This window comes from Perca flavescens, chromosome 22 (genome assembly GCF_004354835.1).
Source record: "Perca flavescens isolate YP-PL-M2 chromosome 22, PFLA_1.0, whole genome shotgun sequence".
In the NCBI taxonomy this organism is placed as follows: domain Eukaryota; kingdom Metazoa; phylum Chordata; class Actinopteri; order Perciformes; family Percidae; genus Perca; species Perca flavescens.
Genome location: NC_041352.1, coordinates 21330571 through 21354762, shown reverse-complemented (window position 1 = coordinate 21354762; position 24192 = coordinate 21330571). Strand labels below are relative to the sequence as shown.

The 24192-nt window shown below is 39.5% G+C and overlaps 1 protein-coding gene across 1 annotated transcript in view; it reads right to left on the bottom strand.

The window, feature by feature from the left end:
- The window catches only part of phex (phosphate regulating endopeptidase homolog, X-linked), a 31583-nt gene extending 9094 nt beyond the window's left edge, over positions 1 to 22489 (bottom strand). The window contains 17 exon segments of the mRNA XM_028569329.1: positions 504 to 558; positions 1008 to 1066; positions 1160 to 1263; positions 2038 to 2115; positions 4985 to 5086; positions 5307 to 5435; positions 6909 to 6980; positions 6982 to 7003; positions 7261 to 7403; positions 8215 to 8298; positions 8514 to 8630; positions 12500 to 12568; positions 13748 to 13974; positions 15383 to 15466; positions 15753 to 15914; positions 16051 to 16107; positions 22096 to 22489. Of these exon segments, the coding sequence (XP_028425130.1) occupies positions 504 to 558; positions 1008 to 1066; positions 1160 to 1263; positions 2038 to 2115; positions 4985 to 5086; positions 5307 to 5435; positions 6909 to 6980; positions 6982 to 7003; positions 7261 to 7403; positions 8215 to 8298; positions 8514 to 8630; positions 12500 to 12568; positions 13748 to 13974; positions 15383 to 15466; positions 15753 to 15914; positions 16051 to 16107; positions 22096 to 22219 (1688 nt within the window). The 5' untranslated portion in view covers positions 22220 to 22489.
- Positions 22490 to 24192: the final 1703 nt, after the last annotated feature.

The window sequence follows — 24192 nt, the reverse complement described above, 5'->3', positions numbered from 1 at the left end:
AAACGTGCCGTGCCGTGGGTTTGACATTTGGTGGAAACATTTGGGATAGTATAAGAACACAACTCATAAAAATATATAACATAGGTATGGTCATTTTTAGACATTTTAAAGCAGAAATGTTACATATTGTACCTTTAAATGACAAAATAATGAATACAATTGCATATATTTCATTGTTTTTTGTACAAACTGAGGATTATATAATGTATGGCTGTGAAATACAGTATTTACCAATGAATTGTAAAGAAAAACATGTATTATAAGACTCTTAAAATTAAACTCATAACTTATTTAGAAATGTATCATTAATGAGCTGTAATTTCATGATCAGTGGAGCATGAGGTATTAAATTATGGCCTCTACAGCTCTCTCTGTGGTTTTCTATTAGTAGGTTCATGTCAGAATAATTATTTCAGAGCTCCACATTGCTCCTGAGTAAAAAACATGAGGTGGCATTTTCCTTTGGTCCGTTAGCAGAGCTTGTCACATTTCTTTAATCTCACCTTGGATACTCTTTTCCCCAAAAGAAGGGTTTTTGAAGCTCTCCAGCGGGAAATCCTAAATGGAAGACCAAAATAGTTTTAGTCTGTGTGTCTTTAGCCCTGTCCAGACAGGGTTCATTTACTTCAGAAGGTCGGGGTATATTCTTCTGTTTCAGCCTGTGTTAGGCACAGTTATTTGCGATTAAAAACTGGGATTTCTCTGGGGAGTAGCTATTATGAAACAGATCACATTTGACCTGTTTTAGGGAGCACTCCTCATGTCCTCTCTGTCAGTTTTAGTTTCTTTTTAATGCAAATTCCCAATTATTTCTGACACTGAAACACCTACTCAGCCATTTTAAATAGAATAATAATCCCCCCAAAAATGTATCCAAGGCAGTTACTTAATTGAAATCACTAAGGTGCAGTGTAGCGTCACCCTGTCTGGACCGAGATTTAGAAGTCAAGAACTTCTGAATAATTTAATTTTGGCGTTTCAGTAATCAATCATACATTGAATCTTACTGATTTGATTAGTGGACGAACTGTAGAAGGCGTTCACAGTTGTTGGGTTTGTAAACCACCTGCAACACAAACACACATTATGTCATGTCAAGAAGGAAGTAACACACAAAAAGTCACACAGTAATTTGGCAGTGATTAGTCCTGCCACTCACTCTGTACGCGGGACACTCTTTCGGAGCCAGCCGATGTCTGACTGGGCGATGAACTTCAACGTCTGCATCACATTCCCGTAGTAGTCGTTCTCCCTGAACCCTAGCTAAAAACATACACAAAAGCAAATAAACATTGAGAAGTACCACACTTTTGAAAAAGTAACCCCAAACTTTAAGCTAAGGTGCGCAAATATATCAAGAAAATAAATTGGTATAAGCAGTTACTGACAGCTTGCCATCTTTGTTCTTAAGATTGATTAATACTTAACCCTTGTGTTGTCTTCCCATCAACCATGCAACTTTTAGATTTTCTGGGTCAAAATAATTTAAATGAAAACCTTTTGGTGGTCTTTTTTTGGCACTTTTCCCAATGTTTTTGGCACTTTTTTGTCGATTTCTTCTGCACTTTGTTTTTTCCCCACGTTTTTGAAGTTTTTTTGACATTTTTGTCACTTTTTTTTCAACGTTCTTTTATCAATTGTTTTTCAAACACTATAAAATTGAATTAAAACAGCCAAATTCAATGAAAGAAGTGAATTGATCATTTATTTTACTTGTGAACTTGTGTACTTGTGCTTTATGGAAACATCCACGTTATTTTTTTTTTGACAATTTGGTTGAAAGAAACCCAAATTTCTGATATAGAAACTTCTTGAAATTGGGTCAAATTTGACCCGCGGACAACAGGAGGGTTAAAGATTGATTGATAAGATTTTAAAATATTACTTGGTGTAGAGTTATTTTCTTGAAGCATTTATGGGTGAGAAGATGAAAGCAAGGATAAACCATGAATAAAATAAAAAAAAACATTTTTATTTCAGATTCCATGTTGTACCCCTGCTATGCTAAAGACGTAGTTTCAGCAGTGCTATACAAACCTGCTTTAAATCTTCATTGAGGTAGGTGTCGTTCAGAATAAACTCGGGGTAGCCAACTTTAGCCAGAACTGCATGAGCCTTGAGAGAGTGAAACAGTGAGAAACAGAGTGAATGCGACAGAGAGTTTAAAATAGGTCTTCACATAATCATGAATAGAATTAAATTAAGCAATAAAGAGTGAGAGTCACAGCCCCAGTGTCCTGACAAAAATGGCTTTGTAACATAAGAAATATGGAGCCACTCTGAATGCAATGGTGTTGGATTTTTATTAGGTTCTTGTTGAACTGTGCAATTCTAACATGCTCGTGGCAAACACTCAAGAGGGACTTGATTTGTTGAAATGTTTTCAATATTGTCGTTTTAACAAATTTGGTGGATGGGGAGGAGATTGGTTCAAGGAGAAAAGTACTCTATGAAAGGAACATTTTAAAAGTAAATGGTCCTCCACGGACAAAGTGGGTACAAAGACAGTAAAAATGAATGACAGCACGACACCGCTGTGTCAAAGGAAAACAAGGTCTTTAATCAAAAAATATGTGAGCACTCACGATGAAATGAGATGAAGCAGAATCCATTCTCAATTCGGTCAATATTCTGGTTTAAAGCTGTAGTAGTCCATTTTTCCTAAATATATTTTAACCCACTGAGGTCTAAGGGCAATTTCACATATCTACATTTGGATATAACTGATCCCCATGTGTTTCTTATCAAAATGTTGAGAACAAACTCAGCAGGCTGCTTGAAACATCGACTATCAACACAAAGGACAAGTTGACCAATCACAGTCCCTGCGGTCCGCGTCGCGAAGTTACACATTTTTGGGAGGTGCACGTCAAGCTATGGCGGAGGGCTCGGAGAGGGGTTCGCATCAACATATTATGATTTAAATAGTAAATAAATGTCTGTATATATCAGAGAAATGTCTAATATCCGGCGCAAAATGAACCTAGGTGTTAATAACATATGTATACAGAGTCGACCGTTCTCTGGGATATGTTTTTATGCTAATCAAATGTGTCTCTAGCTTGAAACAAGCTAGCGAAAACCGCTGATTAGCTTATGACGCTAGTTTTCATAGCATAATGAGGGTCCCTACATGTAAACCGAAGCATTGAGAACTTTGTAAGTGTACAGACTATCAGTGTAAGATAGATTAGAAAGACTGTACCATTCACTATACAGGCAGGCGCCATATTGGGAAAACAGTCATGACCAGTCGAACCACTAACGCCCTGTTTGAGCTATGTAACTGGTTGCTGGTTACACAGTGTTCGCGGTACTGGTCATGGCTGTTTTCCCAAGATGGCGCCTGCCTGTATACACGAATGGTAAGTCTTTATAAACTATGTTTTTAATAAACTGTCTGTACACTTACAAAGTTCTCAATGCTTCGGTTTACATGTAGGGACCCTCGTTATGCTACCGTGGAAGTGTGGTGCTATTTTCAGCCTTGTTAGTGGTGTAGAAATATTGATTTACCCTCTGCCCCAAAGGCTAGCGTTAGAAGCTAATCACCGGTTTGCGCTAGCTTGTTTAAAGCTAGAGACACATTTGATTAGCATGAAAACATATCCCAGAGAACGGTCGACTCGGTACACATATGTTATTAACCCCTAGGTTCATTTTGCGCCAGAATTGTCCTTTAAGTTGAAAGAAAATATTTTGGCCCAGACAATTCAATTTTGACTTAAGAGGAAATCAGAGCGGAGGATAAGCTGTTTCCTAAAGCGGCTATGACAAATATCTTTAGCTTAACAATGGATCACATTATTACTATTTGTATGTGAAAAGTAGCAGTGATGAGCCCAAAGGAAATTATAACCTAACTCTGCACTTCACCTCTATAAAGCATTTGAGGGTCTTCCAGCTCAATGTTTTGGATTTAGAGCAAACAACTTTACTGTTTTGGTTCACTCTTACTGCTCTCATCAAGCCCCTTTTTGGCTGCAGCAGGCAGCTGTTTTCAAAAAAAAAAAAAAAAGACTGATAAATCCACTGCACTCTAGCTCCCCAGCAGTAGACAAACAAAACCAGTGACTAGCTGGGGAAAAAAGTCAATCTATCTAATCGGAGTCATCTAGCCAAAGAGACAGATACAGTATTTTGATTGGGAGTGGGTAGAAACCAAAACAGTGCTGCCCCCAAGTGGCCAAAAAATAAAACCATTAATGCAGCTTTAAAGTGATTTGGGGTGTTATTTTGTGTCTCTAGTGCTTCTACACGCATACAAACTTTGAAAAAAAAAAACATCCATGCGGTTTTCAGTGAGATACGGGTTTCTGAATGTGTCCTCCCTTCAGTCTCCGGGTGAGTTGTTCAAAATCTGCAAAGCTTTCTATGTCACTAGCCGAAACAGGGGCCTAGGGGGCTAACCGTTAGCATGATAGCTCGTTCTCAATAGTAAAACACTGCTACAACACACAGAAATTCACCCTAATCTACAAAATAAATTGTATAGAACTACTTCCATATCCCTGTTCTGCAGGTATTCCACGCAAAGTTGGAAGTGCGCCCTTGTTTAGAAGAAGTCTCCCGGCTAATCCTGCCTTACACAGGCCGAAATTGGAGAAACATAAACAGCTAGCTAGCTCATGTAATCCTTACCTAGCTACTGCGCATGTGCGACTGACAACAAAGCTGTTACAGAAGTTGAGAGGTCTCACTCTGTAGCCAAAACAGAGACCTGACACAGGGTGAAAAGAGGAGCTGCAGTTCAACAAAAATATGTTTTTTTTGAAAATTAAACCATGTAAACCTATTCTGGTACAATCTCAAATTACAATTATGAACCTAAAAATGAGCATAATATGGCCACTTTAAGTTTAAGGCAAAAAAAAAAATAGAAGTTCATTGGAGAATACCAGTTATTACAATGGCTGTGTCCAGACTGAGATGGGACAGAGGAAATATTTAGAAACAGGGAGATGTAGCTGTCAGCTGTTCTTGCCTTCTCGATGGCTCTCTTCTTTGTTGGTTGATCCATCCAGTCGTTCTCCTTTTGCAAAATGTCGATGAACGCCCAGCGAACGCCCTCGATCAGCTCCTCCATCTGACAAACACACACTCAATTAATCAGAGTCCGCTTACAAAAACACAACTGAACTCCGTGTCATTGCCACATAAACACACACACCCGCTCCGACGCAGATGACACAACATTACATGTCTGACACACAGACAGAATACACTCAAAACACACATTTGTTACACAAAATTTAAACACTTGACCCGCGATTTAGGACAGAGTGTCATTTCAAGAGCAGACGCACCATGTGTTTCTTATCCTCCTGGAAGTGTGTGTTGACAAAGAGGTGCCCCGTGGCATAAACAAGCGAGTTCTCCACGTAGTTTACACACTTATCCCAGCGGGGGGTCAGAGAGGTGGTTCCCGTGGTTACCTGGTGGGGGTGTAAGAGACAGAGATGCAAGGTGACATTGTCTTTTCCTCCACATGGCGCTAACTTACACTCTCAGAGTCTCTCAGCCTCTGAATCATCACTTGGGGTGGGGGCATTTTGGGATGGATATTTAAAAGTATAACAAATTATTTTGTATGTATCATAATTTGCGTTTTTGGTGCTATAACATTAATTTGGAGCTCCCTCTAAGGTCTTAAAAATAGAAAACCATAGCACACAAAATCACATAACCTTCCCAGCTCTCTAATCACTGTCATGAACATTTGGGGACATAAAAACAGAGATTGAGAAAGTTAAGACTGTGGGCTTGCTGCTTACATTTTGCATGATTTTAGGCTTTCCTCATTAACGATTTTTTTTTTTTTTTTTGCATATGTATAAGGCTGAAGCTGTGTCCTAATTCCATACAGCATATTTTGAGTAAGTAGTCCATTCCAAATGGAAAAGTGATTAATATATGCATACTGATTGCACATAAATTGCATTGCAGTATGAGTTTGATTTTATTGATGCGCTGATGTGTTCTTATTATTCACACACACACACACACACTTCTCTTTGATTCATATATTATATTCAAATGCTCTTGTATAAGAGTGTATAAGCACTGTATAAGACTGGTTTTGAAGGGTGCTATGTGTTTAACTTACTAACTAACTACTAACAAAGGAAATGAAAGAGTTACTCACAGCTACAAAACATTTAGACAAAATGCAGCATCTTTTAAAAATCAGCTTGATTTGATAATTTTTACCAAACCAGTAAAGCAGGGCTGTTAAGTGTTTTAAAAATACTGAGGTCAGTTTTTGATCAAATATAAAAACGCCGTTTTTTTTTTTTTTTTTTTTTTTTTTTTTTTTAAATTGGGTTTTCATATTTTATTTAATTATATGTAAATGCCATTTCCCATGCTGTTTCAAAGCCCTGTTTACACTGAACACGGAATGAAAATCTGATTGAATATACAGTGTGTGATATTAAAATCAGTATGTAGCACATACTGTTTACTGTTAGTGTGGAATCTGGACACAGCTTCAGGGGTGCACCAACGACTCACTTCAAGAGTCATTTACATTTAGAAAAAGGTTTAAACAAAGTCATGAATTTATAGTTTGTTATATATATATATATATATATATATATATATATATATATATATATATATATATATATAAATAAAACTAGGAATTCAGGACTTTTCATTTACAGTAGAGCTACATAGTATAATGTATACCAAATTCCAGTGTTTCACAGCCAAACAGCTTTCACACTTGCAGTTTAAGGTGGGACAGCTACAAACCATGTATCCGTTTAAAGGTTTTATTACATAATGTAATGTTTTTTTTTTTAGAGAGTTTTCTGCCCCACAACCCATTTCATTCTTCAGTTAATCTAAAACTTAAAAATCCCCAAATATGGACATATATTTAGTAAGATTCTATCTGCACCAACCCGAGCATAGTCCAGGTATCTGTAAAGGAAACGACGGCTCAGAGTGGTGATCCTGGAAAAAACTGTCCGCCACTGTAACGTAGTTAGCTACAGTCCTGGGGGGGGAGAGAGAGAGAGACAGACACATTAATTAAATGCCTACATGTAATCTCATTATACCCTATAATATACTTATAATGAGAGACAGGCGCCCTCAAGCCCCACTGTGTGCTCATCTGTCTGTGTGTGTTCTCTGTCCGGCTGTTCGTGTGTGTGTGTGTGTGTGTGTGTGTGTGTGTGTGTGTGTGTGTGTGTGTGTGTGTGTGTGTGTGTGTGTGTGTGTGTGTGTGTGTGTGTGTGTGTGTGTGTGTACCTGGGGTCTGTGGTGTTAATGAGCTTGAAAAGTTCCTTGAAGTACTGCGGCGCTCGGACGATGACGGGCTCAGAGGAAGAGATAGACCGAACCGGCTCGACTTTAGACTCCACCACAGCTCTTACAAAACCCAGCCAATCAAACTGCAGATAGAGGGAGGGATAAAGGTTACATATAGAAGATGTAAGAATAAAACTATGTATTTAAAAGCAATTGTGTTGATTTGCATTTGACAAAAACAACATTGTTTTGATATATAATTCACTTTAAATTCTTTGCTGTCAGTTGTTTTTTTTTTTTTTTTAATAAGAGTCAATGACAATTCTTCAAATTGGGTACGTTTAATTTCAGAACTGATAAAACAAATATGGTATTGTACTGATCCACACCTGGAGGAAGACCTGTCTATAGCATTTGTGTATGTAGAATAAAGACCTCTGGCTGCCTGTCTTACATGCTTAGTCATTAAAAGAAATATGCAAAAGAAACCATAAAGGTGGTATGGATTTCGAGAAACAAGGGGAAATATTAACCGCTTTGAGGTCTGAGGGCATTTTTAGATATCTTCTTAAATTCTCCTTTCAGGAATTTTTGCATATAACCTGATCCCCATGTGTTTCATAACAAAATGTTTAGAACAAACTCAGCTTTCTGTATAGTTACGCCAAAAAATTGTTCCAGAGCAATGTGTAAAGAGATAATTTGGCCCAAAGGGAAAACATTTCTCAAATCTCTTGTAAAAACATACCTACACTAAAAAATTTAAAAGGATAAGGGCAACATGTGAAAAATGTATTTGAGTTCTGACTTAAATCTCAGAATTCTGACTGTTTTTTTTTTTTTTTTTTTTTTTTTTTTTTAAAGTCGCCGGTGCGTCTTTTGTCCTCAGAGGGTTAATAGTCTTGATTTTGCCATTTTGTTGTTGAGTTATGTGTATGTATGTACTTAAAGTACCTGTGGTATGGAGCGCTGCAGACGGGAGAGTGAGAGTTTGTTGTACATGTTCTCACTGGTGCGGTTTTCGTAGGGAATCAGGATCTGCAGACACAATGAGCAGTGTTATACTGACATGACTGATACTAAATTCCAACGTAAACTAAATTCCAACGTGAACATCATTTCCCTTTAAAGTTGATGAATCATTTTCATATTTCACAGTAAATAACACTGGGTTTTAATTAGCTCCAGAGCCATATTGAACCGTCTCAATACATTTTAAGTGGGATTATATTTATCTGATGGGATGTCTTTACATGAGCCAGTTGGGTCTCGAAGGCAAGAGCCTGTTCCATCTGGGTCAGTGCTGATTTCTCTGGAGCGCCCAGCATGACGGCTGTATCTACCATCAAACTCAGCAAGGCTGCACGATACTGGAGACAGAGATAGAGACAGAGATAGAGAGAGAAAAACAAATGTCATTTATTTATTTATTGCTCCAGAGGTGTGCAACCTCTGACATACAGTGCATACGGAAAGTCTTCACAGCGCTTCACTTTTTCCACATTTTGTTATGTTATAGCCTTATTCCAAAATGGATTAAATATTTTTTTTTTCTCAAAATTCTACACATAATACCCCATAATGACAACTTAAAAAAAGTTTGTTTGAGATTTTTGCAAATTTATAAAAAATAAAATAACGAAGAAATCACTAGTACATAAGTATTCACAGCCTTTGCGATCAAGGTCCAAATTGAGCTCGGGTGCATTCTGTTTCCACTGATCATCCTTGAGATGTTTCTACAGCTTAATTGGAGTCCAACTGTGGTAAATTCAGTTGATTGGACATGATTTGGAAAGGCCCACACCTGTCTATATAAGGGACCACAGTTAACAGTGCATGTCAGACCACAAAACAAGCATGAAGTCAAAGGAATTGTCTGTAGACCTCTGAGACAGGATTGTCTCGATGGACAAATCTGGGGAACGGTATAGAAAAATGTCTGCTGCTTTAAAACGTCCCAATGAGCACAGAGGCCTCCATCATCTGTTAATGGAAGAAGTTTGGAACCACCAGGACTCTTCCTAGAGCTGGCCGTCCCTCTAAACTGAGTGTTCGGGGGAGAATGGCTTTAGATAGGGAGATGACCAATAACTCGATGGTCACTCTGACAGAGCTCCAGTGTTCCTCTGTGGAGAGAGGAGAACCTTCCAGAAGGACGACTATTGCTGCGGCACTCCACGAATCAGGCCTGTATGGTAGAGTGGCCGGACAGAAGCCACTCCTTAGTAAAAGGCACATGGCAGCCTGCCTGGAGTTTGCCAAAAGGCACCCGAAAGACTCTCAGACCATCAGAAACAAAAATCTCTGGTCTGATGAGACAAAGATTGAACTTTTTGGCGTGAACGGCAAGCGTTATGTTTGGAGGACACCAGGCACCGCTCATCACCTGGCCAATACCATCCCTACAGTGAAGCATGGTGGTGGCAGCATCATGCTGTGGGGATGTTTTTCAGCGGCAGGAACTGGGAGACAAGTCAGGATTGGGGGAAAGATGAATGCAGCAATGTACAGAGACATCCTGGAAGAAAAATGCTCCAGAGCGCTCTTGACCTCAAACTGGGGTGACGGTTCATCTTGCAACAGGACAACGACCCTAAGCACAGAGCCAAGATATCAAAGGAGTGGCTTCAGGACAACTCTGTGAATGTCCTAGAGTGGCCCAGCCATAGCCCAGACTTGAATTCCATTGAACATCTCTGGAGGGATCTGAAAATAGCTGTGCACCGACGCTCCCCATCCAACCTGATGGAACTCAAGACTTTCTGTAAAGAGGAATGGGCGAAACTGGCCAAAGATAGGTGTGCTAAGCTTGTGGCTCCATATTCCAAAAGACTTGAGGCTGTAATTGCTGCCTAACGTTCCACAACAAAGTATTGATTAAAGGCTGTGAATACTTATGTTCATATTATATTTTCGTTCTTTATTTCTAATAAATTTGCAAACATTTAAAAAAAATTTTTTTTCATGTTGTCATTATGGGGTATTGTGTGTAGAATTTTGACAAAAAAAAGTTATTTAATCCATTTTGGAATAAGGCTGTAACATAATGAAATGTGGAAAAAGTGAAGCGCTGTGAATACTCCGTATGCACTGTATATAGCAATTGTGAGTCGCTTTGAATAAAAGCGTCAGCTAAATGACATGTAATGTAAAAATTATTTCATTGCTGTAAGCTACTGTCTATACAACTACCAAATATCAAACGTCATCAGACGTCAATCAAGGACTTGCACCTGCACTCAGATACTATTGTACTGCTATAACATTGTTGTATTTTATTTTATCTGTTTTAAGGGACACATACACAGCAGCAGAAATTAACCATTCAATAACACCATTAACAATATAACCATTTAAAGCTTGAACTAGGTTCAAACACCTGTGCCCGAATGGACTTAAAAATATAAATACTGTATAGGTACAGTGCTGCTCATGAGTATAGGAACTCTTGCTAAAGTTGACTAAAAAGAGGAATAAAAAAATCATCTTTTGGAAATTGATCTTAATACCTTAATGGAAAATCCAACCTTTGAGAATACCAATTTTCTTTGTGAATGAATAATGTATCGTAAATAAATAAATGTTCTTCCTTAAAATACAGGGGGCACAAGTATAGACGCCCCTATGTTAAATTCCCATAGACGCAGGCAGATTTTTATTTTTAAAGGCCAGTTATTTCATGGATCCAGGATACTACGCATCCTGATAAAATTCCTTTGGAATTAAAATAGCCCCACATCATCACATACCCTTCACCATACCTAGAGAGTGGCATGGGGTACTTTCCTTAAGATCATCTCTCAATGCAAATCAAACCAGCTATTAGGCTAACTAACTAATTGAAATAAAACCATGCCAATCTCTACGTATGGTGAAGGGTATGTGATGATGTGGGGCTATTTTAAATTTCAAAGGCCAAGGGAACTTTATCAGGATGCATAGTATCCTGGATCCATGAAATAACTGGCCTTTAAAAATAAAAATCTCTTTCCTGTCTACTTCTTTTGTGTGGTACAATACAGTTTCTAACATGCAATCATATTTATAAACTGTAATTAATAAAGCTTTAAGCTAAACCATCTGTGCGTCCGTGTCTATTCATTGTACAGGGAATACAAGTGTGCCTCCCTGGAACATGTAACCTTCTTCTCTGACTGCACCCAACTCTTATGCAATGAGCAATTCAGTGATAAAACAGTACATCTAAAATATCAGTAAATAAAACGGAATATTCTTACTGATCGCCCAGCGTTTTGCTCTATGGAAGGAGATTTTTTCCAGCTGTACCGACACAACCGCTAACATATCAATGTCTTGTTTGTTCAGGTGCTGCCGGAAAATTTTGCCAGATGTCCCTCTTTTTAGACCGGATGTCCTTCACCTTGCGCTTTCATTTTGTTGGAATTCTTAACTTTCGGTGGATTTCTGAGGACTATGGTTAACTTCTCCTCAGATCTATGCAGGGTAAATCCAGACAGCCAGCTAGACTATCTGTCCAATCTCAGTTTTCTGTTGCATGACTAAAACAACTTTTGAACGTACACATGTTCCACCAAAACAAGTTCCTTCCAGAGGCTGTTTTGCAGCGGCACAGTCATTGTGTCCGGGGCTTAGTGCTGCCCAAGACGATTGTGATTGGTTTAAAGAAATGCTAATAAACCAGAGCAGGTTTGGTCACAAGTGAGAACAGAAGTGGTCAGCTGGAGACGCATGATAGACGCAGGTGTGAACGATGATGTGTCTCGGCTGTCAAGTTGAGTTCGGATCACCGAAACACATTTTTGAAGTGTAAACAGGGTCTTAAAATAGAGCATTTTCTTCCGACTTGATATAGCCCCCTGTATATATGGGGAGAATGTACTTTGCTACTGACAGTGACAGTTTACTAATAGCATGACAGTGAGTCTTTCCAGCTGAGAATAATTAGTCGGCGCATACTAATTGCATTTTATATTCTGGCCTAATGAGGCAGCTATTAGTGGGGTAATCGGTATCAGCTGCCTCTTTTACATTGTATTTTTTTTTTTTTGCATTACGAGTGTCTAGCATTTTTGTGTAAACGTTGAGTCTGAAAAGAAGCTCTTGTTCAGATAAAAAAAAAAATAATTAACCATTTCAAACGGCTGAAATTCTTTTCTGCTACAATTTATCACTCAAGGAAGGAAGGAAATAGCCGCTGCAGGAAGAGCTCCTAGATGACAGGTAAAAAGGGCTGAAAGATGAAGGAGAGACTCACCGCCCGGGCGGAGGAAGTGTTGGTGATGTAGTCTTCCCTGGAAGGCAGAGACAAGGACGCCTGATCGAGCTATGTAAAGTAAAAGAGCACAGGTTAGCTTCTACTGCTCTTTGTTTTTTTTTCTAGTAACCATTGCTGCAGAAATAAAAATCTGAAAAATGTAAAATAAGTACAAAAAGCATTTCTATACTGTTAAATACTGGTTGTGTACCCTCAACTACATGGGCGGAAATGGCACCATACTGTACACCAAGACAAGATAATCGTGCACTATATGTCTTGTCTTAAATGTATGTAAAACTGTATGTTTGGTATTTTTATGTATATGTTGGGATTGTATGTGCACCCCAGGAAGAGTAGCTTCTACATTGTTAGCAGCTAATGGGGATCCGAAAAAAGGAACAATGACTTGAATTTCGCCTTTTTTTCCTATCAAAGATACATAATGGTTGCCTGGTAATGGATGTGTGAACAGCGATCATTGTAAAAACCTCTTTTTGATGGCACAATCAGGAGACGCCGATGTTTCAGGTTTCGAGAGTTGTCAGGTATAAAACATTGTAATCATGTTGTCAAGCTTGGTGTGCAGCAGTTGACTCTCACATTTCATAATTTCATCAAAAGCTGCCTTGAAATCACCAACAGGAAAAGCTGTCCAAAAAGCGTGTCTGCAGCCAACTGTATCATACAATGTAACTGACAAAGATTAAGGTGGCTAAATATTTACTGTGATGGTCCTGTAGCTCAACATTATGTCAGGTCTCTACAGGTCAAATTTCAAACTATGCTGGCATTAAACCAACGTCTGCCTGAAAGGTAATAAAATCAATTTAAAAAGATGGTTTAGATAATGGTCTGCAGCAATGAAAGATAATAAGTATGGTCCTTCAAAGCAATAGTTCCACATTTATATGCTTGGGAAATATGCTTATTCGCTTTTCTTGCAGAGAGTTGAATGTGATACCACTCTCATATCGGTCAGTTAAATAAAGCAGCAAGTTTCCTTAGCTTAGGATGTACAGTTAAGACTGGAAAGGGGAAGAAACAGCTAGATAAAAAGCTACTGCTATGAAAAAAAAAAAGGAAAAAAAAAACTATACCAGCACATCTAAATCTCTAGTCAGAATTCTGACTTTAAACTCAGAACTCAAATACATTTTTTACATGTGGCCCTAATCCTCTTCCGTAGGTTTGTAATTCAAATTGTAAAAATCTAAATGTAAAAAAATATGCATGTGGATGTCTGACCTTGATGATGTAGTGTAAGGAGTTTTTGTCATCGGGGGAGACGTACAGGCGAATCAGGGCACTCTTACTGTGCTGGTTCCTCATCTCTGCCAGAGTCTTCAGGAGGCTCCACTCCCCCGCCGACCACTGGTACTCCCCGCCGAGCCCATCCCCCACAACAGGCCAGCGGAACTCACGCTGTCTCAGTGTTTTCAGCATCGGTTTGGTGTCCACCTCCTCCAGTAAAGCTATGGAAGCACACACACACACAGAGATTAATAAACTAGAATTTCAAAATAGGAAAAAGGTCCAAGGCACTCTTCTTGTGAAACAAATTAAATGGCTATTTCATATCGAAATCTCCCCTGTTTTTGGCACAAATCGGCCTTCTTCAGGGTGTAGCCCTCAAAACACAGTTTCCACTTTAGCAGACATCATGATTACAAACACGCAGATGGTCCTACAAAGATATATAGAAGAAAAATAAGAAATGGAAAAAACATGGGTGGGCAAAACATATATAAAAATAACATAAAAATATACCTAAATGTAAAATTTACAGCATTTTTTGCAAATGCAACAGAGCATATATAAACCATTTTGTTTGATTGATTGTTTTTCCTATTTGTCATGTTTGTATTTGTTTTTTTGTGTAATATATACGCAACTTTCGTTTTGTCACCTGATGCATCTTATTGCTTGTTGCTTCTGCAATGACCTAGATCTGCCATGGCGATCAATAAAACCTCACATTGTCCTATTTTACACCATCACTGTGTCTTCGTTTGTGCTTTTGACATACAGCGTCTTTGTGAGGACCTGAGACATGGAGAGAGGGGACATGTTTGAATTGTGAAGACATTTTGTCTGGCCCCAACTTTCTGTTTGAGGCTTACGATTTGGTTTTAGGATTAAGGAACAAGGTTTAGTTTTAAAGTTAGGGTCAGGCACAGAGTAAAGGGCTAGGAAAGGCATTATGTGAACAACAGTCCCTATAAGGGCTGAATGAATGCACACTCTGGGGACAAAAAGAGTTATATTTGGTCACTCACCTTCCATTTGGGGTTAGGGTTAGGTAAATGTTAGGATGAGGGTAGTCTACATCGACAACGTTTCATTTACGGGATTGTTCCGGTGCCGCCGGAGGTTCAGCCCGATGTCCCTCACCTTCTGCTTTATTTACGTTGGCATTCTAAGCTATGGTCGATTTGAGAAACATCTTCTGAGCCCGACAATCAAATTATATATTTTTTTGAGTAAAATTCTCATCACACACTCGACAGCCATTTTAATTCCAGAGCTTGCCTCCCTACATGCACATGTTCCACCAAGACAAGTTCCTTCGCGAGGCTATTTTGCAGAGGCACCGTACCTATGTTCGGCGCTTAGCACCACCCAAGACGATTGGGATGTTTTTTTTTTTTTAAATGCCAATAAATCAGAGCATATTTTTCACCTATCCAGGAATGGTGCATGGACTAGCCAGACCCTCCCTCGCAGAGCTGTGAAAGAAGGTCTGGCAATTCTAGACTAGGATAAAGGTAAAAGTTGTGTTAGACATGTATGGGTTTTGGTCAAGTCTGCAGGCAATGAATGAATGTAAGTCAATGCAATGTCCTCTTAAGTGACAAAACCAAGTGTGTGTGTGAGACTCACTCTCATTCATACAGGAGCGGTATAGGATCTTAGCCTTGGTCACTGCTTCCAGTTCATCAGGGCCCGAAGGAGCTTCTAGTAACTCTGACAAAGAAAAACAAGCTGTGTCATAAGTCACAGCTCCAACAATACACTGTACCGTAATTCAACTTTTAAGACATATACTGTAGATGTAAAGTACAGTCTTTCCTTGTGAATGAATGATAGTAACAAAACAATTTCAAAGTCTTGCTTCTTTGCAATGTCTTTTCATGTGTATACCAAAAGAGCTCTTATGTTCTTTTGAACATTTTATGTCCGTTTAAGTCAAGTGTACTTTCATCAAAGCCGATGAACCCGAGCGTTGCTGGGTAATTTCGGGCAAACGCACCTTTGAGTCGAAGGTCTACATGCTGTCGCAGCCAGGGGTAGATGCCATACGAGGAGGAGTCTTCAGGGATCGGGTTCTCCTTTAACCAACCGCCACAGGAGAAACTATAAAAGTCCTCGCAGGGGTTAACGGACCGGTCCATTTTACTCAGGACAGACCCCGCTACAAGAATGAAGGAGACAAAAAAAACCAACAACAGTGAGTCCAAATAATACAACTAAAATATCTCACGCTCAAGCAGTTACCATACAAACAATAGTGGTTGGTCAGGGCAATTGTACACAAAGTGACTCCTCACCTGCTTCGATGCATTCTGGGGTCAGACAGAACTCCTCCTGACTAGATTTCTGAGAGACTGAGGGAGAAGAATAAAAAGTTGAGGATGAGGCTTGACATCTGTAAAATGTAAAAATCACATAAGGGACTAAAACTGTTTTGATCAGAACATTTAGGTTGCATGCATGTTCTTTTGCAGCTCTGACCCATTTCACGTTAAGGAAAGGGAATTTCGCCGAAAAAAAAATGACACAGGCCCAAAGGCTGAGATATCTGACTCCAGTTACTCCAATTCCCGCAGATTGGTTGATAGGACTTATGGGTACCAAACCTCAAGCTTTACCTTCTGTGCATCAAGAGGTCACCCGGCGTACTTTTAACCACTTCCTCAATATGACTGCACACAGCTCTTTTGCAACTAGCCCATACACACATACTCTTAATAAAATATTCCTACAACGTCCACATACAAATCATCCTCTATGCTTGATTGATCAGTAATTGGGATGTTTATTGCTTAGGTTAAGAGAGCCTCACATTTTTTTTTATTTGTTTTGAGCACACATTCACATAATCAATAAATTACTAGACCATTGTAATAATAATAATAATAATAATAATAACAACAACAACAACAACAACAACAACAACAACAACTTGTAGATAGCACTTTTAAAACAGAGTTTACAAAGTTCTTTGACAGACAAAGCAAAAGCCAGATACCCAGAGGTTAATAAAACAGCAGAGAGCTGTGAACAGTGGGGTCAAACAAAAGCATGACAAAATATGGACTAAAGATGACTAAACTAAGACTAAAGATGCAAAACATAATAGAGAGAAGACAAATAATAAAAAAATTGAAACATGACAGATACAAATATGCAAATAAAAAAGGAGAAAAGCGATAAAAGCAATAAATCCAAGAAAGTAAAAATTCGAAATAAGATGCAATACAAATAGACGACGTCACACGGACTGTAGAATGTAAATACTGTATTTATAAAGCTTTTCTAGTCTCAACGACTACTCAAAGCGCTTCTACAGAGTACAGGAATCATTCACCAATCAGACACATTAATATACTGTGGCCGAGGCTGCCGTACAAGGTGCCACCTGCTCATCAGATACACATTCACAGCAATTCGGGATTCAGTGTCTTGCCCGTGAGACTGCAGGGCCAGGGATCGAACCGCCAACCTTTTCGATTGGTAGCCGACCGCTCTACCACCTGAGATACAGCTGCCCGATATAATATATCTAAAATCAAAGTGATTTAAAAGAGTTCACTGATTCTGCTAACTTTATCTCTTATGGTAGGTTGTTGGAGGTCGAGGAGCCCTGATGGTAAACGCACGGTCACCTTTAGATTTAAGCTTTGACTTTGGACCGGCCAGATGGGCCCTGCCTGAGGATCTAAGGTTTCAAACTGGCTAATAGACCTTTTTCACGGCAGACATGTTGACAAGTCATAGTAGGAAAAGCACAGATGTATTCAAAACCATTAATGATGGCTGCATTCCACTTAGGAGAGGCCCTGGTATTGTGCATGCTGACTCCCTGAAATAGCTCACTGGGACACTTGATGGAACTGAGCCATTGTTAAGGTTATCAATTTCAGCTGTGCTTTTCCTACTATGACAAGTCAAAATGTCTGCTGTGAAAAAGGTCCATAGGAGGTCAACATCTCGGCTATACAGTTTGGAGCCAAGCTTTAAAAGAGATCAGAAATATCTTAAAATCAATTATAAATCTGACAGGGAGCCAATGGAGATCAGCAAGGACCGGGGTGATGTGATGTCGTCAAAACCAGTTAGAAGCCAAGCGTCTGCATTCTGAGATCAGGTCAGAGTGTGAACGCATGGGTTTAACCCTTGTGTTGACTTCGGGTCACATTGACCCGTTTTCAATTTTTGTTGAGAACGTAGAAATAAGCGCTGAAAATGTGTAGAAGAAAAATGTAACAATTTAAAATGGTAAAAGCAAAAACAAACTGAGAAAAAGGCGTCAAAAACGTCGGGAAAAAAAATGTTTTTTTCAAGGTTGACAGGAAGACAACACAAGGGTTAATGCCAAAATTCCAAAGATGGTTCCTATTTGAAGGAAAGTGGAGCATTAATAGAGCCGAATAACTTGAGAAACGTGTAGGTCTACAAACCACACGTCACCAAGGAAAAGTTGACTCATCCCTGGCTTTCTCTGCCAATGTGAAGACCACGAGATTCGGTTGAAAGTACCGGAAAAAGCAGGTAAATGGGCCTTGTGTTAAGATTGTTTTGTCAAAACAATGTGATGTTGTTTAATGAACAATAGTTTTGCATGGAAAGCAAAACGGAAACAAACTTACATTTCTTGAGGAAATTTAGAAAGACAGAAATGTGAATACATATTACATAATGTGCCATTATTGTAAAAGTCTACTTTTTAGTACTTTTCCCTGCTTCTGTGCAATGCTACTTTTATCAAGGAGCTTTCTCCCAGATATTTAGTCACCGGCGAAGCACCATTCTACATTTCATTTTTATCATATTTAAAAAAAATAAACGCTACCTGAAAGAAAATGGTATTTTTCTATATCGTTCTAATGAAAAAGCCATGAACATGAGCCATTTTCTATCAATTATTATAATTGATTATATCAAACTATCAATGAAGAAGTGTATTGAGCTGGAAGTGTCAAACTTTCACATGGCTCAAAATGATACCGGTTATCAGAGGTACATCAATAATTCCCACAATCCACTCGTTATCATACATGGGACAAATACAGACCAAAGTGCAGTTGATACAGCTGGAGAGCAGTCACACAGAGTAAACAGTTAGGGGATCCGATTTTTAACCGTAAACCTGCCTGCAACAAGTAAAGACCCCACCTAGAATCACCCCATGACTTTTAGCTGTGATATACAGCCATGCCTTGAATCACAATCAAATCTTGAATACTTTCCAAAATACACATCAGGATCTTAACTTGAACTTGACTGTGAGTTGTCATCGGGGTTCAAACCATCCACCAGCCAAATGCTGGTAAAGTATGCAAGTGGCTGGATAGATTTGCTTTACTCACTAGCCCCCCCCCCCCCAAAAAAAAAAAAAAAAAAAAAAAAAAAAAAAGGTAATCTATTAAATGGCTGGTCAAATTTGAACATTCACAAGGCTGGTGGACGAAAAAAGTACATTTTGAACCCTTTTGTAACTACTTCACACACTTCTAATAAAAAGGCAATCGGAATGCCACAACAAGACAGAACAGAGCCACCCCTTGTTTTTACGCTCCTCGCAGTGCGACCACAGGTTTGCTTCCCTTCCTAGAAGGTGAAGCAAAGCCTGCTCCTCTGACCTCTTGGCAGAAACCACTGTTATGTGACGTGGCTCTGAGGGCGAACAGAGGCCCCACAAGCCCACGAAGCGAGACGACAGATTTAGAAAACCAAATCCCCATTGTGAACGGATGAGTGGAGCGTTGCGGAGCTGTGCCGCAGTGTCTGACCTCGTAGGCTGACTGTTCTTGCTGTCAAGAGCTGCTTGTGAGAGTTGCTTCATGTTGTGCCCACTTAGAGTAGAGACGCACACTCACAACCTCAACCCTGCACGACCCACTTGGCCTGGAACAACCCTGACCGCTCCGTCAGGGGGTACACACAGTCTCACACACACACACACACAGTCACACACACAGATGTCTGAGGCTCCGGGGTCACTGCTAATACCAACCTCATGTTCGTTACTGAGACACCCAACAGGCCCCACAGCACAAACATGCATGTACACAAACACAAACTCATAAAAAAAAAAAAAAAAAAAAAAAAAAAATCAAACAATCACTTGGCATTCCTGGGTCTGGTCATTCGCATGGCTGCAGACCAGAGGAGGGAGTGGGTGTGTGGTACTGCATACATAGACACATAATATGCCACCACAAGAATGTTGACTTCCCTCAATAACAAAAAAACAATACTTACACCCCTCCATCCTCACAACCACTGAGCTACTGAAAAAGGCAGTATGAAGGTTGACTCTTAAAGGAATAGTTTGAGAAATACGCTTTGTTGCAGCGAGTTAAATGAGAAGACCGATACCAGTCTCATGTCTGTCCGTTATTAGTCCCATTCCCCCGGATTTCACCCATTTCGGCCGGATGTCAGTTACCTTGGGCTTTCTTTGTGTTGGCATGTTAAACTCTGGTCAATTTATGAGGACTATAATGGTTAACTGCTAGCTAGACTATGTGTCCAATCTGAGTTTTCTGTTGCACGACTAAAACAACAAAGGAATGACAATAAACCAGAGCACATATTTCTCCCATCCCGGAATGCAGTGTGGACTTGCCAGACCCTCCTTCGCGGCGCTGTGGAGGAAGGTCTGGCAATGCGAGACTAGTCAGTTATATATGTAGCTACAGCCAGGAGCCGATCAGCTGGAAACAAGGGGAAACGGCTAGCTTGGCTCAGTCCAAAAGTTAAAAATGCTCACTAATTAACTCGGTACATCTCGTTATTGCAACTTCATTCGACATTTTCACACTTCAACTTTTATACAAATATATATTATACAAACCAGATTTAATGTGATCAGTGAGTTTTAAATGGTACTGGGTTGTTTTGTGCATGTGTTTTAATGCTTGGCTAAGCTAATTGTCTCATTGGCTGTAGCTACATATTAATTAATATAATATAACTTGCTGTTTAAGCAAATAGAGAAGTTTGATCATTTTAAGCATCCAGGCATACATTTTTTTATTTGAATTAACTTTTAAGAAAATTCTAATCATTAATTTTTCACTGTCTATTGTTTTACATATCAGGCAAAAGTTACACATGCAATTTAACTCACTGTTAATACTGTGGCTAGTGCTTCACAAGTTGGTTTCTTTACAGATTTTCAAGCTGCACATGTGAACTTATGTCTAATATTTAAAATTCTGCTCTCTCTCTTTAGAGTCAGTTCATGGACAGCAACTCAAAGAAAATAAGTCAAGTAGTTTAATCGACTGCATTTTTCCATTCAGATGACAAAAAAAAAAGAAAGAAATCTGCCTTTTCTTTTACAGCATGAATCATCTGGAATGCTCCACCTGTGGAAATAAGGACATGCACTACATACAGCACATCTGAAATCAAAGTATGGTTCAGTCTGTACGTTTTATATTGTCTTTTGTCTTCAAACCTTTTAGGTCTTCTGTAAAGTCGTTGTCGAAAGGTGCTATACAAATAAACTTGCCTCGCCTAGCTAAGTTCATCAGGTCAAACTACTGCAACGCTTCAATGTCCTCTTTTTTATGGTTACAGTGTTATGTGCAATAACTTTTTTTAGCATTAGTTTTTTTTTTTTTTTTTTAAATCACTGGTTTATCTCCTCAGACATCTATATTGATTTTTTATAACATCAGGGTTAATTAATGTACACTGTCGCCCTATAAATAAACCAAAAAACACATGGCCAGTTAGCTCAGTTGGTAGAGCAGGCGCACATATATAGAGGTTTATTCCTTGATGCAGAAGGTCCAGGGTTCGAATCCAGCCTGTGACAGTTTTCCTGTGTGTCTTCCCCCCCCTCTCTCTTCCCTTTCATGTCTGAGTTGTTCTATCATTAAAGGCGGAAATGCCCATAAAAATTCTTAAAAAACCAACAAAAAAAACACACACCCTACCCATTACTGTGCCACACAATTCACTGCTAATTAATTTCACATTCTGCACGACATAAGTAATAGGCACAAAGTGTCAACACGCACAATCTTTACTGTTTAATGTGTCCAGAGTTCAACTTGACTGTCAGAGTGCATTATGGAGAGTACGAGGTTCTGCATGTGAACGTGGGCGTGCATGAAACCTTATATGAACCAAAAATAGTTTGACAACTTACCCACGAGCCCTCCACAAAGACTTTTGCTCCCACCGGCTTGCTTGTGGGTGTTATTTACAGTCTGCATGTACTATAATCTGAGGACAGTATGCGATACATTTCCACTGCATTCCTTAGAAATTATAATGCAGGTTGAAGAAACGTGTATATGTGTGTGTGTGTGTGTGTGTGTGTGTGTGTGTGTGTGTGTGTGTGGTGGACTTACCCAGAATGAGCGCAAGCACCAGAGCGGCACAGAGACACACACACATGGCCAGTGCTATCCTGTAGAGACGACTGTTGCCCCTCTCGGGTTTAACCCCGCCGCCACCTAAACGCTCCAGTTCCATGACTTACTATACTATATCACACACATAAAAAAAAACACACACTCACACACACACTGTCAAAATCTAACTTTTCAGGTGAGGATGCACTCAGAACATGAAATAAGCAAAAAAAAAATCTGGTAAAAAGAAAATCACATTTAGGGAGAAAATTAAATCCAAAAAATTGATGGTAACCTCTTCCTAAAATACACACTTTCTCTATGTACTCTGGTCTCTTTCCCAATTTAACACAGCTTTTATTCACGTTCCCAGTCCCTATCTCTCTGCTGCTATCCGTCTATCTGTAACTCCTCTAACTTCACACCAGCTCTTCAAACTGTTCCTCCCTTTATCACTCCTCCTCTCCCCAACACTCCTCCCATCCCTCCCTCTCTCTAGAACAGAAGGGACCAGGCTTCCCAGTAATGACCAGAGGTCTTTTAGTAAAATCAAACCAGAACATTATCGGTGTGTTACCGCTTGGGATTAGAGGCTGCAGACCTCATTAATAAGGGGTGGGTGTGTGTGTGTGTGTGTGTGTGTGTGTCAAATCTCATGTACAAAACAGCTGGGTGCTCTGCTCGAAACGTTTATCAGATCAGACAGTCAGTCGACCACAACAAAATTAGATTCTCACACACACACACACACACACACACACACACACACACACACACAAATCAATTAATCTGATGATGACATGGCCGCCTGTAAAAAAAAAAAAAAAAAAAAAAATCTGTGTTTTTTTGTCAGAAGGAATCAATAGTTTCTTTGAATAGACAAGGGTGGTGATGATGACAACAACACCACAGTTCCTGATTGGCCCTCTACCTCCCCCCTGCTGTGGCGAGAAAGTCATTCCGCACGCGCTCATTAGGGTTTTTGGGCGTCGGCCGCAAAGTCCTTACATAGACGTGACTTCCTGCGCTGCTTAAAACACCCATTCATCAAGCAGACACATCGACCACGATGCTATTGTTCACCATTGTGACTCACAATCACTTGTGTCCTGTTTTTTTCTCTGATTTGTCTTGTCTCAGCTGGGACACTTGGCTCTTAGTTTGGATTGTCTCCGTCAATCCACCTCTTTGGTCCAGACTGAAATATCGCAACAAAAATTAAAAAATGTTCACGATCCTCAGAGGATGAATCTTACTGACTCTGGTGATCTCCTGATTTTTTCATCTAGCGCCACCAGCAGGTCAAAGTTAACACTTATTCAGTGATCTACAAGAATTGTAGTCTGATATTCATGGTTCCCAGACGATATGTTATGACTTTTAACGCTAAATGTTATACAGACGTTCATGTTTCACACAGGATAAATCCTGCTTACTTCTCCCTTGATTTTTCCTCTGGCGGCACCGCGAGGTTGACATTTTTATTGACATATCTCAACAAATGTCGGAGGGATTGCCATGGAATTTTGTACAGACGTTCATGACACTCAGAGGATGAATCTTACTGACTTTCAGTCACCGCGAGAGGCTAAGCATTTGCGTTGGGATTGTTGTTTTTCAGTAGTTTTTGGTAGTTTAATTTAAAAGAAAGACACTTCATGACTCATTTCTGTGTAAAAGGGCCGCACACACCTCACGTAAAAAAAATATAAATAGAAGATGGTTCCCTGCGGTGCATATGCACCACTTAGGTGCTGCTCTCATGCCCGGTGTAGCCAGTTTCATTGATGATTGTGGAAGCGTAGTGCTGGAGCATCCGCTCCGCATAGGTTACGCGTTTCAGCCACATGATAACAAGGAATTACAATAGTCCAGCGTCAAAGTAACAAATTCATGGGCTAGTTTTTCTGCATCGTTTTGAGACAGGATGTGTCAAATTTTTTGCCATCTTAAAAAAGGAAGTGAATGTGAACATGGCGGCATGCTTATACAACCATTTAGCTCAAAGCGCCGCTGCTTCTGAGTACAGCAAGGCACAGCAGCTAGCATGGCTGTAGACTCTTAGTCCTGTAAACATAGAGGAGGTCACAGAGT